Source organism: Amphiura filiformis, chromosome 5 (genome assembly GCF_039555335.1).
Source record: "Amphiura filiformis chromosome 5, Afil_fr2py, whole genome shotgun sequence".
Taxonomy (NCBI): domain Eukaryota; kingdom Metazoa; phylum Echinodermata; class Ophiuroidea; order Amphilepidida; family Amphiuridae; genus Amphiura; species Amphiura filiformis.
Genome location: NC_092632.1, coordinates 47,477,136 through 47,492,016, shown reverse-complemented (window position 1 = coordinate 47,492,016; position 14,881 = coordinate 47,477,136). Strand labels below are relative to the sequence as shown.

General features: G+C 35.4%; 1 protein-coding gene across 1 annotated transcript in view; it reads left to right on the top strand.

Moving 5' to 3' along the window:
- The window catches only part of LOC140153257 (serine/threonine-protein phosphatase PP1-beta catalytic subunit), a 34,198-nt gene extending 20,523 nt beyond the window's left edge, over positions 1–13,675 (top strand). The window contains exons 5-8 of the mRNA XM_072175957.1: positions 558–629; positions 5,533–5,684; positions 8,437–8,571; positions 9,179–13,675. Of these exons, the coding sequence (XP_072032058.1) occupies positions 558–629; positions 5,533–5,684; positions 8,437–8,571; positions 9,179–9,277 (458 nt within the window). The 3' untranslated portion in view covers positions 9,278–13,675. The remainder of the gene's footprint in view (positions 1–557; positions 630–5,532; positions 5,685–8,436; positions 8,572–9,178) is intronic.
- The last annotated feature ends 1,206 nt before the right edge of the window (positions 13,676–14,881 follow it).

Below are 14,881 nucleotides of genomic sequence, written 5' to 3'. Positions count from 1 at the left end.
TATGAAAATTGATAATTTGTATTCATGTCATACTCTATTAATGATTTCAAAATGCATTGAATTTTAATGCATTTTGAAATCATTAATAGAGTATGACATGAATACAAATGATCAATTTTCATATTAAAAATACAAAACATCTTGAAATTTTTTTTTTAGGTCAACCATGAATAATCCTAGCATCTAGGTCTAGGTCCAGGGACACTCCAAAACCAAAAAAACTTTTAAAAAATATATATATTTTTTTTTTTTTTTTTTTTTTACGACAATTTCTGAAAAATGGGGGTGGGACTATACTCGAACATGGGACTATACTCTGACGAATATGGTACTTAAAATTTACATGTATCATGATGTATACAGGGTGAATCATAATAAGGTAGGCCTATACAGTTGGAAAATGGCTCTAGATTGAAAAGTATGAGGTATTTGGTCGAAATGATGTAGTTGATAGCTGAATCATGATCTACTTGTCAAACTAATGCTTTCAAACAAATTGAAACAACTACTTCACTGTGTATAATCTATTTTGGGTTTTGTTTTTCTTTACACTCCAGGTTTATCACCAGATTTACAGTCCATGGAACAAATTAGAAGAATCATGAGGCCTACAGATGTGCCAGAAACAGGTAATATGCTAATATTTGGTAGGGATTAAAAGAAGTTAGTTCAAATATCAATATGGACAATGCGACATGCCAAAATGAATTTTTCCTCAACCTTGCTACATTCGTAAACCAATAAAACAAAAAAATGTGCAACAATTTTAAAATTCAAAATCTGTGAATGTCCCTTATTAAAAGATAAGATTTGATGAGAAGATTTCTAAAAACTAAACTTGAACATGCTTTAATTTTTCATGACAGATGTCCAAACTAAAAAAAAATTAAAAAAAATTAAAGGGAACCTTAACATCTGGATTCATTCATGAAGTGTTACAAGAAGCTAATGATTTCATAAATGTTTCATGGCAAAACATGATTGAGATGTGCTGGCTGCCCTAGGCATCTCAGTCCAGACATCGAGGGGTTCTGTTTAGATAATCATTAATTTGATTTTCTAAAATGTTGCTCTAAAGTTGACCTTCAGAATGATCAGCTTTGTTGCATGTGTTCATCATGTTATCTCCCAGTCCTACAATATGGTTTTCTTTACTTTTGAAATATAATATTATTTTTTAAGCAGAAGATGTTATCCATGTTACATATAAGGTTGCATAAAATTAACTTTTTGGTTCCTGTCTGGAGTATTTTTCAATGCAAAATTGGCATTGCTTGCGGTTGTATTAATCCTTGTCAATGCTTTCTTCAAAAATTACGAGGTACTTTTTCTTTGAGGTTCTGAGTGTAGTTTTCTTTAAAAGTGATTCATGTTGCCTTATGAACCTTTTTATCATAATGAATTGCTGGAGCTTTAAAATTACAAGTTATGCTTGAAAATTGAAACAGAATAAAAAAAACCATGTAGACCAACTCCATTAAATGATGCGAGCAGGGAAGAGAACCAAAAAGTTAATTTTATATGGCCATATATGATAATCAAGTTATATTTAAGAAAATCTAATGACAATAATTAATGTGCTTGTAAGCTTGGTAGCTTTCCCTGAAGATCCTGGTTTTATAAGCATTTCCACCGTTAATAACATTCAAAAGGAGATGAACAATTAGCGTTAGCTATATTTCAAAATCAATTCAATTTCCTGATCATATCTAACTTGTGAATATCTATCCCAAGGGAATACAATGTACTAATCAAGTTAGTATGCATTGGAATCATATTGTACTTTGAACTTCTTGCATGCATTGACATGAGGTCTAGCTGGCTGTCTCAGTGTGCCGTCTACTTAGGTTGAAAGTCTTAAATGTCAAATGTCATGGAGCAAAGTAAACTTATGACATACATGACGCATGCTAGAAAAAGTACAAGCTGCTTAACCTGAGATGTGGAGATCCCAGGAGGTTGGGGATGCTGGATGTTGAAGTGAGATATGGTTGGTTGCAGATATCTTCACATGACATGGTTATTGGGGTGTCAATATTTAAATATCAAATTGCAGTTATAGAAATTGGACAGAAAAGGGAAAACGGATGTGGAAAATAAAATATTTATATTGACGTATTACATTAAGCACACCAGGCAGATGTTTTTCCAAAGCAAATAAGCCTAAATATTTTCTCAATGTTCATGTTTCATTTGAAAAAGCAAATTGTAAGTCAAGGTATGAATAATTTAAATTTTTATTTTCAGAATTTTTTCTCACATACAAATATTTGTACAATTGTTGCATCAAATTGTTCACAACTTGGAAATTGCCAAGCTGCATAAGATATTTTGTAACAAAAGTTTCACCATTGCATTCATTGGCAGTTCTTCCAAATCTCTATTATTTCATGTTTGTATCTAAGCAGACTATGACATAGCAGACGACACCGTAATATAATACATCTGGCAATGAGAAATCGTAATGTTAATATACAGTGAGGAATGACATGCTGCAGAGATAGCTTGCCTTTTGTCACTTGTGACCCAACACAAGCTAATGAGGCATTGCAGATTACATTATTATAAATCCAGAAACACACCAAATTCAAAGGACAGTGGTGTTCTTTTTCAGAAAGAATGTGTAATTTAGTTTGACATCATTCCAGTACAAGAAATACAGTTTCCTATTTTTTGCATTTAAATGCAAATACATTTTTAGACCATGTAGCATGCAAAATTATTTCACGATAAGATTTGTTATAGCAGAGGCATGTGTGGGCGATATTTTAATTAATCAAAAACTAGTGCACCTGCGGCTGTGAGAGCCCAGATGCTGTGAGAGCACTGGCATGATAGCGATACTGTTTGACCCCAGATGACCTTTGAACTCGGATGACCTTGGTGCAATTTTTTTCATGCTCCCCTCAGTCATACAAAGGATTCCACCTATCAAGTTTAAGGCCAATAGGGCAAAGTTGAAATTTAGCCCCTACATGACCTTTGACCTCGGTTTACCTCAATTTTATTTTGCGCATATATTCCCCTCAGATCAATGATTGCACCCACCAAGTTTGAACCCGATAGGACAAAGTTTGAAATCCATGACCTTTGACCTCGGATGACCTCCATATAATGTTTTTCATGCTCCCCTCATACGAAGGTTTCACCCACCAAGTTTGAGCCCGATCGGACAAAGTTTGAAATTTGACCCTCCGTAATGACCTTTGACCTCGGTTGACCTCGATTTTATTTCAAGCATTATATTCCCCTCCTATCAAGGATTCCACCCACCAAGTTTGGGCCCGATCGGACAAAGTTTGAAATTTTGACCTTTGACCTTGACCTCCGATGACCTTCAAAACCACATGGCCAACATGCTTTTCCCGATACCTATCTATATGCGAAATTTCAGCGTGATGCGTCGAAGCACGGCGAAACGTATAGCCGGACAGACAGATAGATAGACAGACAGATAGATAGACAGACAGATAGAGACCGCTTATTATTTTATTAGTACTAGTGCACCTGCAGCTATGAGAGCCCTGATGCTGTGAGAGCACTGGCATGATAGCATTTCTGTTTGACCCCAGATGACCTTGGTGTATTTTTTTTCATGGCCCCCTCATACAAAGGATTCCACCTATCAAGTTTAAATTTAGCCCCTACATGACCTTTGACCTTGGTTGACCTCAATGTTATTGTGCATATATTCCCCTCGCATCAAGGATTCCACCCACCAATTTTGAGCCCGATAGGACAAAGTTTGAAATCCATGACCTTTGACCTTTGACCTCGGATGACCTCCATATAATGTTTTTCATGCTTCCCTCATACGAAGGTTTCGACCCACCAAGTTTGTGCCCGATCGGACAAAGTTTGAAATTTGACCCCTCCGTAATGACCTTTGACCTCGGTTGACCTCGATTTTATTTCACGCATTATATTCCCCTCCTATCAAGGATTCCACCCACCAAATTTGGGCCCGATCGGACAAAGTTTGAAATTTTGACCTTTGACCTTGACCTCCGATGACCCTCAAAACCACATGGCCGACATGCTTTTCCCAATACCTACCTATATCCACAATTTCAGCCCGATGCGTCAAGTGCGGCGCGCGTAAACGCATAGCCGGACAGACAGATAGATAGATACACAGATACACAGATAGACAGATAGAGACCGCTTATTATTTTATTAGTACTATAGTGCACCTGCGGCTGTGAGAGCCCAGATGCTGTGAGAGCACTGGCATGATAGCGATACTGTTTGACCCCAGATGACCTTTGAACTCGGATGACCTTGGTGCAATTTTTCATGCTCCCTCAGTGATACAAAGGATTCCACCTATCAAGTTTAAGCCCAATAGGGCAAAGTTTAAATTTAGCCCCTACATGACCTTTGACCTCGGTTGACCTCAATTTTGTTTTGCGCATATATTCCCCTCGTATCAAGGATTGCACCCACCAAGTTTGAACCCTATAGGACAAAGTTTGAAATCCATGACCTTTGACCTTTGACCTAGGATGACCTCCATATAATGTTTTTCATGCTCCCCTCATACGAAGGTTTCGACCCACCAAGTTTGAGCCCGGTCGGACAAAGTTTGAAATTTGACCCCTCCGTAATGACCTTTGACCTCGGTTGACCTCGATTTTATTTCATGCATTATAGTCCCCTCCTATCAAGGATTCCACCCACCAAGTTTGGGCCCGATCGGACAAAGTTTGAAATTTTGACCTTTGACCTTGACCTCCGATGACCTTCAAAACCACATGGCCGACATGCTTTTCCCAATACCTACCTATATGCGAAATTTCAGCGCGATGCGTCGAAGCACGGCGAAACGCATAGCCGGACAGACAGATAGATAGACAGATAGACAGACAGATAGAGAGAGACCGCTCATTATTTTATTAGTATAGATAGATAATTCTTTAAAACACTGTAATCAAAGTATCGCCATTTTGATTTCATCAAAAATAATTGATTATTTTTCTAAGCAAGTAGATTTTTTCAAAGCAATGTTTTCAACAGATATGTGGGTTTTATAAAAGAGTTGCATCTTTATAGATGATTAATACCTGAAACTACAACCAGAACAACAAATGAAATAATTGTTAGACATCTTTATCCACTTTGTTAGACATCTTTATCCACTTAAAATTAGACAACAATGTCTAATTGTGGGATTCTATTCAACCAATGATGCTCAACTTATTACAGTCATGCGATATTTGATATATAAAAAATAATTGATTAAAAAACATAATCAAAATTGATTGTTTTTATTAATCTCCAAAGCCTAAATTCAAGCTCATGTATGTGTATGAAAATTCTGCATTCACAGAATTATCTTCAGGAGTGTCAATCAGGCTTTTATACACACAACATAAAACAACCAAGCATGGAAATTATCTTGTCGAATGATTACCCTGTAAACTTTAAGCTTACAAGCTGCTTAAGTTTGTTAGAAATATTGCATTCATTACAGCTACCCATTAAATTTTATAACAACACCAATATTTTTGTTTGTTCTTTGTTTGTTTACAGGGTTACTGTGTGATTTGCTGTGGTCAGATCCAGACAAAGATGTATCTGGCTGGGGTGAGAATGATCGGGGTGTGTCCTTCACATTTGGTATGGATATTGTCGGCAAATTCCTCAACAGACATGATCTAGATCTCATATGTAGAGCACATCAGGTAGGGGAAAATTCTTGAATACTGTACAGTACATTATCTGCTCTGTTAAATGCCTGGAAGTCTTACATTTTCCAGAAGGGAGTGATTTATTATTATATAGTCTTTTTTTCCATGAATTCCCATTAAATACAATTTGCTACAGGTAAATTGCCAGTTTTTGCTGGCAAAAATGGCAAACACTAAAAAAGTGATTTATTGTTCATTTTTTTCATCTCAAAACAAATTATTAAGTTACAAAAATAATTTCCTGAGTGTAACAAGGCCAGATTTTGTAATTATAAGTAACATATTAAGAAATTAAAGGTATGCATTTTCATTGCTCAAGTGCATTTAACCAAAATGTGGCATATATCAAATTCAAAACTTTTTCATTTTAAGGACTTGATGAGACAAAAATATGTTGAATGATTCATTAAAAGTTGTGTGCTACTGTTTTATGAGCTTTCTGTGTTACTTTTTAATATTTGAGTTACTATATATGCAAGTTTTTGCCATATTTGCCGGTTTAAACCGGGCAAAAACTGGCAAAACCCTGTTTTTGTCACAGGCAATGGCAAAAACAGGTTTTTGCCGGCAAAAACTGAACCCTGCACAAAAATAAATATCACAGAAGGGTGTTTAAGGGATCTGGAATGAGCGTTTTGAGCATTTCAACAGTTTATTTTGTGAGACATGAGAGCACATCAGACATATGGAATTGCATTCTGAATCGAAGAATGTCTTTCTGATATCAAATAATTTTCATTTTTGAAATTCACGATATAATACAAATTTTATGACAAATTATTAAAATTTGATATTTTTCACATTTTTGATAACAGTCCTTGAAGTAAATTTTATAAATCTAATGATATATTCTTAAAGTGTATGTAGCTGGGAGGAAAAGCCGAGGATCAATTGAAAATTTTGACCTTTCATATTGAAGATATGGATTTTTCCCCAAAAGACCTAATTTTTGGTGTTTTGGGGAAAAATCCATATCTTCAATATGAAAGGTCAAAATTTTCAATTGATCATCGGCTTTCATCCCACCTACATACACTTTAAGTACATATTATCGGATTCATAAAGTTTACTTCGAGTACTGTTAAATATCAAAAATATAAATTTTTAATCATTTGCCATAAAATGTGTATTACATTGCGAATTTCAAAAAATCCAAATTATTTGATATCAGAAGGACATTCTTCGTATTCAGAATGCAATTCGATATGTCTGATGTGTTCTAATGTCCCACAATAAATACTGTTCAAAGGTTCATACCCCACCCCTTAATAAAGCAAATATTGTGTATAAATTATTATCGCAAAATCTGCCCAGATCCATTTTTATTTTCAATCTAGGAAGGAGCAGGTTACAACCCAGGTCAAACCCGGGTCTGATCTGATCAATTGTAGTGTGAACAAAAAGTCACTGTTTGACCCGCATTTCAAAACGCAACCATTCTCATAATCTATTGTTTCTGTATGCACTGTGACACATGTAATTTAGTTCTGTGGCAAAAAAATCAACAGACTTCTATTCTTAAGATTAGAAAACAATCAATCAAATCTTTATTTCATTCAAAGCATTTTGAAATTCCCCATCAATTTCTGCAGTGTGCAAAATTGTTCAGACAACCGAGACAAGTGAAGATGACCCAAAGTGACAATTACTTACGGTCGCCATGAGCATTTTTGGTTTGTTTTTCTTAACCAAATGAACGTCAACAGCAAAATAAAATCCCATTGGCAGAAAATCCAAGTACTGACATGTCCTTATTTGCCCTTGTTTCCCTGAAATCACAAGTGTTAACCACATGTAGCACCACTGGCACTTGTGATGTTGTTATGACAAATTATGAGTGGCTATGTTATGATACGTTAAGTACCAAAAGACTCATGGGACCTCTATCTATAGTGCTAATTCACTCGATTGCACAGCCAGCTGAGACAAGTTGAAGTGGGTTATGTATGAAGTAGATTTTACCGTTTAATCGCCAGTGATGAGCAATTTTTGCTGGTTGGCCAATGAACTGGATTATACTAGATTGCACATTTTAGCACAAAAAGTAAGAATTGGTTAGTATCCAATACTTATTGGATACAAAATGGAAGACTGCCATTCACACATGTAATATTATGTCCTTTATTCAAATAGTATAATCAAAAAGGCCTTATTTCCCACATCAGACATAATAAACTTACCAAAATTTGCTTACTTAAATCTCCTTGAAAAAAACCTCTATCATATTTACAATCTTGCATGAAAATGTTGGAAAACTTGGCACATTTCACATATTCCTCACCCCCCCCCCTTTACCACCTGCCCCTTTACTCATGTTGAGTGTGTACTGTATCAAGTTGAATATGATTGTGCTACAGTATATGTCCCCCTCAAGGAGGGTGAGAGAGAGGCCTTAGTATGTCTTTCCCCCTTTGTCTAACTGGCATTGAACCTTACAGCCATCATCAAGTGATCCAACAAATTTGAACAAGATTGTAGCTAGCTAATAAGTCGGTAAGCTTTTTAGCTCAGTACACACACAGCTGCTGAGCCAGGAGCAGGTGATTTTTGACCAGCATGGTAGATTACTTACTGTTTTGTTACGAAAAACGCTCTACTACATTGGTCAAAAGTCAAGTGTGAATTCAGCATTAATCCAGGACTAAAACTGATCTCTTTTAAGAATATCAGCTAAAAGTTGTTGTTATTGGTGTTGATCTTATTGCTGTACTAACATTTTGTCCATGTGCTCATTGTGTGATTGCAGGTAGTGGAGGATGGGTATGAATTCTTTGCCAAACGACAATTGGTGACATTGTTTTCAGCTCCTAACTACTGCGGCGAGTTTGATAATGCCGGTGGCATGATGAGTGTAGATGAAACCCTTATGTGTTCCTTCCAGGTGAGTGAAAAAACAGAATGTATTCTGAGGATCTTCAAAGTGATTAAGGCCTTTGCATGATGTTGTGAGTCATTTATCATCGTTTTCCTTGAATTCCACAAAATGCATCCGGTAATATACTCATTTGTGGATGCAATTTAGCTTTCATATTTCATCTCTTAGACTTTGCCCCCAGAATTCCCAAGTACAGAGATGCCTTGCACCTCATATACTGGACATGATTTTGCACAGTTTTCAACACAGTTTTCTAAATTCAACAGAGAATTGCTGTTGAGTGTAAGATCTCATGATTACTGGGGTTGATTTCACAAATTTCTATTGTATTTTAAGCGTCACAACTTACGACTTGTAGTGTGAGTACTTTGCCAGAAGTAAGAGTACATACTTCTGAGTAGGAGTACAAGTACCAAAATTGTCATACTCATACTCGAGTAGGAGTATTGAACTAGAGTACAAGTCTGCAACTTACTATTTGTCTCAAAATCGACTAATGGGTTTGATCATTACACTGATTTACACATCATAGTGAAATCACCACTTTGATTTGTTTATAGGAAATTTAAAAGCATGTGTGCTGACTGTTTGTTCTCTATTTGCTTCATTTCAGATCTTGAAACCTTCAGAAAAGAAAGCCAAGTACCAGTATGGTGGACTCAACTCTGGCCGGCCAGTCACGCCACCTAAAGGGCCAGCCAAAAAGAAATAACAAAGCAACATTATGGCATATCAATTTATGTTGCAGTTATATCTCATTCAGTGAAAGGTGTTATGTGTATAGCAAACTGGAAAATGCTAGATTTTATATAAATGAAATGAACCCATTTAATTTTGATATCAAAGACGTGACAAGTCTAATTGTATATAGTCACAACCAACTTTCTAATGTAATGATGTGATCATTGCAAATGACTTATTCCGATTGATCCAGTTTGAATTGAACTAATCCAGTTCACTGAGTGGGCTATAGCAGCAACATCTTTCTACTCTCTTCTTTTCAAGCTCTGCTGTGTGTTGTATTTCCCAGGATTGTTTGCCATCTTTAATTACTTTTTTTGAGACCAAGACAGAATAGCGATATCAGGAATTAGTCCTTATTTATGTGGGGACCCGTAACACACAATATACGCAAATTTGAGTGTCCCTAGTTTAGATAAATGTATCTCATTACATCCATTTCCATATTTTTTTTAATTATTTGTTGTTTTAAATGGGAGGGTAAAGTGATAGCATAATGCATGATATCATTTTCATCTCAATGAGTAGGCCAGTCCAGAGTAGTCCAACTCAAGAGTATGTCAACCCAGAGTAGGCAAACTCTGACAAGAGCATATCAGCACTACAGATTATGTCAACTCAGAGTAGGCCAACTTGCGAGTAGTCCAACTCAAGAGTGACTCAACTAGGATTAGGCCAACTCAGAGTGTGAGATCATAGACATGTCTGGCAGGTGAGCAATTGTACATTCACTACAAGCTCAAGTTATCCTCACAGCCTTAGCTTAGTGTCATCTGTATGTATGATAATATTTAGAATGATCTTGCATGATCAATTTGGTCATACATGATAGATGAGCGCTGGAAAACTGTGCATAGAGGATTGAGACTGTATTGTGGATGTATGGCGCGCTCACCTGCCATGTTACAGTTCCGTACTTGGTGGATTTACAAGATACTTTATGCTATTTCAGTAAGTAGTTTAGTAAGAGTAACTGTCACACAATAATTGTTACAAAATTATTGTGCCAACTGTGACATGAAAAAGATATATAGAATCTTTTTTAAGGTTTCTTAATGACAAATATGTAGGCTTACACAGAGAATGTAACTATACTGAGTGTAGATTGCATACATTAACTACATGGTGCTCAGCCAAATATTTCTCACACTTTTTGTTGTGGTAACGTTAGGAATGGGTTTGGTTGATTCGGAAATAGCTAGCAAACTTGTTGTCTTGTAGAACCACCACTTCAAAGATTAGTCTTGCTTGAAAAAAAGGTGTATTTTTTAAGTATAGGTTATGTTTGTACATTATGTTGCAAAATATGTTTTTTTTAAGAGATAGGAAATACTACTTTTTTTTTTTCTTGAATATGAAAGTAGACAAGAACTTGCTTTTGAAATGAATGGATACCACCGTTTTGATATTAAACCGATAAAACCTAAACAAAATTATGCTTTTTTTATTTATTTTCATGACTAGACAGTCGAAGATGGAACTACTAAAGTTATGAATAGCTGAAATTCATAGGATTGAAGAAGAAAAAAAAATGTTTGGCAAATTTAAAATATAGAATAGACTATTATAATAGTTATAGTAGAAAAGATTTTCTATTTTTATCGAGATGAAATGGATTCAGTATTATTGAAGTGGAAGCCCTAAAATTAAAACAATGGGCTATCTGTTATGTTGTAATTTTAAATCAAGTTCATAATTGATTTTCTGGAAGATGGGTCATATTTAGTCGTTACATAGCAGCTTATTATTTACATTGTTTATTTAAATGAGGTGAAATTATAGAAATATGTCCAGTTGTATAATGCAGGGGATATTGTTTCATAACATCTGTCTGTAAATCAGAAGAAGTCACTGTGATACCGTATTGCTCCTAATAAATGCTACACTCTGCATTTTCCAAAAATGGGACATTCGCCTGTTTTGTACTTATAACATCCACGGAAAACACTCATGTGCATCGTAACTAGTGAATATAATGAAGGTAGTTGATAGAGTTGCCACTGTTAGAGGCTGTGGACTTCAAACAGTGCAGTCACCTGATAATCACAGAGACGGTTTATACTCTGAAGTCTTGCATGCATTTTTTGGATATACTCCAAACAGTTTTTATGTTCTCTGATGAAAAATAGCTTTGTATTTCTGGCTGATGTCTTGGAGCAAAAGGCAAAGCAACAGAATAAAGCTAATCATTTCAGTGGGAATTGCAAAGAAAGGAGAACAGGTAAATTGTGCATTGTTGCAATGGAAAAGCACATGCAAGATGATACTGTGTAAAGAGGCCTTGGGTTTATCCGCTGTGTTAAGAGAGCCAAGTGGTGTAAAAGCCATTGGACCATTATACAGCATACAGCTGCATTATCCATCAGTGTTATGACATACTTCTGTGTTCTCATTAAGTCACTAAGGATAAAATCTATTTTTGGTAGTTGCTGTATGGAGAGCAGATTGCTTCTGTATAGTAAATGAATTTATCATACCTTTTACTCTTACTACTGGAATTACTGTCGGTTGACCGTGACATGGCGGGCGTTTATAAGAGCACAGGTGTTTATCAGGAACAATACGGTATATGGGTAATACAATCGTCGATGCATGTGAATCGTGCACGATTGAAGGAACACACTGATTTTCATTGTACAAATCATAATGTGTGCTGTTCTGGCATGACCCAATATTAACAAGCTTCTTTAACAACCCTGCTTCACAGTGCTTCATATGATTCCAAAGATTTTGTTTGACGTTAATGCTTCAGGATGATTCATTGATTTCAATGTCAGTTTGGGGGATGTACCTTTCATAGTTGATCACCATGTGGCTGATTTCAAGTATAAAAGGTGTCATGCAAGTATTTGATATGGATGTCATAAGCTGAAATTATGCCTCAGTTGCTAGGGACTAGGGATTGAAAATGATCAGGAGCTGGATTGTTTTTCGTTACTATGGGAAAACAGTTCAGATCATCGATCAAGAATCAGTGTTTCTAGATAGCAACTAGAGTGTGCCTTTTGAAAACAATGCTATGTTACTACATGTGGCACATTGTACTTGAATACAGCCACAGCCCAGGATGGTGTGGAAATGTTGAACATAATATGCTGATATTTAAAATGGCTGCCGTGTAAATAAAATCTAACAGTGTGAAACTTGCTCATACCCTATATTGAAGTACAACTCTTTGTCATAATAATTTGCTGCATTTGAGAACTGTTCAACATCTCCACAACACATGCTTTATCGATCAATTAGGGTACTTTCTGTCTGTCAACTACATTGACCTCAATGATGATATTCATCCATGTTTTGGTTTTGCTGTCTTCCAACCCCATTTTTCAAAACATGACTTGCAATAACTATGGAATGGCAGCCCATATCCCTAAAGTTTTATGATGACAGGTATAATGTATGATCAGTGGTATGGTTACAATTGTTGAAAAGACCAATGTTTGTATAATTTTAATTGTATATAATTTTCTGTTTGGTTGAAGGTCTTAATCAAGTGTATGTCATTTTGTTTTGCATCTGCTGAGCCATGTTCATATATTTTATTTTTGTGAATGTTTCCATGTTTTTAATAATGGGCTTGTTTTGAGCAGTTGATGTGACTTTTGAGTCCTTAAAAATGTTTTGTAACTCTTCTGTGACTAAGAAAGTTTGAAATACAATTATGCTGACTAATGCTTGCTGAGAATAAATCATACACAATAATTAGGTGCTTGTTCCTATAACATTTTTGTTGAAGACGATACAAACTTTGGTGCCTTGATTTTCAAGTTCTGTATCTCTTTCCATGTATAGTTATAAACACAGAGTAGATCTAGCCAAACGTGATCAATTGGACTTATATAATATGAAATATATGCAAATGTGTTCGCATTTCTCATTCGGGACAATTTCAAACACAGTCAGCAGCATTATTTGAAGTGTTTTTGATGTTGCAGATCAGTGTTTCTAGATTTGGTCATCTTATCTTCTAGGAACACTTAATATTTTGGTGGTTTTACATACAGATTTGTACATAAAATGCTGTGCTTCTTTCTCTCCATGTTGCCTAAAGCAATACATATGAAATAGGCACTAGTTTACTACTACAAGTTAGAAGTAAAGAAAATTAATTTCCAATGGTCTTTTTACGCAGAACTCAACAACTAAATGCAGCAGTCTTTTGTTCAACTTTTATTTTGAGTTGTTGTTTATATTAGCGGATATATTATTTATGGTATTTGAGTTGTATAATGTAGTAAACAAATTGTGATTTTTTTTTTGTTTCTAGAAGACAATGAAACATATAACCTGCCTAGTTTTAAGATTAATATTTGATTATAATAGCAGTTGTATAATAAATGTGTGTGGTATTTCACATACGATTGAAGTATTGGATTTACTGTGTTTTATTGCATAGCGCTGAATTTACCTATCATTTTATGTTTTCATTAGTCAGAATGCTGACAGCACTTTCTCTTTCTAACGCTGATTATCAGTGAAGTTTCATCCCACTACCATCTCAAATCTGCTGACAAATTCAATAACTTCAGTTTTAGAATGCTATGTACCCCCTCAAATAGCATGAGCCTCAGCGATCAAGACCACACTAAGGTTTCATGTGTGTTTAGTTGGAAGCTTATTATTTGTGCAGTGTTCTCATGAAACTGAATTCAGCACTGCCATGACTGTTTGCTGAAGTTGTAAAAGTTATAATTGGTATTTTCTGTTCTGTTATACTCACTGTTTGAGAGGCGTCACGGTTTGTGAATGGGGCTAGTTCTAGTCTGTACAAAACAATAGGGATTTTGCAAGGGTGTCCACCAGTGGGTGTCCACTTTGACAGATGTGAGAAGTGGACCCAGACCGAGAGACTATGATGCATTAATATTAAACTATATTATAACAGCATTTCTGAAAGCCTATGTTTGATATTCCCTTGACTAACTCCCGTAATGGCCAAGCTGGACCCTGTCTGTCATATGTGAAGAGCGCCACCATGATAGAGTGCCTTTGTTGCAAGCAAACATTTTAATTCAAAGCACAAATTTTGTAATTTAAGGACAAGGTCTTATAGTGAACTATTGCATGACATACCTCTTATGAAAAACAAAATGCTCATTTTTAATGACATGTATGTTTACATGCACATCTAGAGAGTGGCCATTGAGGGCGCTATTGTATGTTTCCATTCAGTATTTAGATTGTAGCATTGGGGTGTGTATGTCATAATATAATTTTCATTAATAAAAAAACAAACCTTGTCCTCAAAAAATAAATGTCCTTAAGGGAACTGGAATGAGCGTTTTGACCGTTTCGACAGCATTTTTTGTGGGACATGAGAGCACATCAGACCTATCGAATTGCATTCTGAATACGAAGAATGTCTTTCTGATATCAAATAATTTTCATTTTATGAAATTCACGATATAATACAAATTTTATGACAAATTATTAAAATTTGAGATTTTTCACATTTTGGAGATATAACAGTCCTCGCAGTAAATTTTATAAATTTAATGATATAGTCTTAAAGTGTATGTAGCTGGGAGGAAAAGCTGACGATCAATTAAAAATTGTGACCTTTCATATTGAA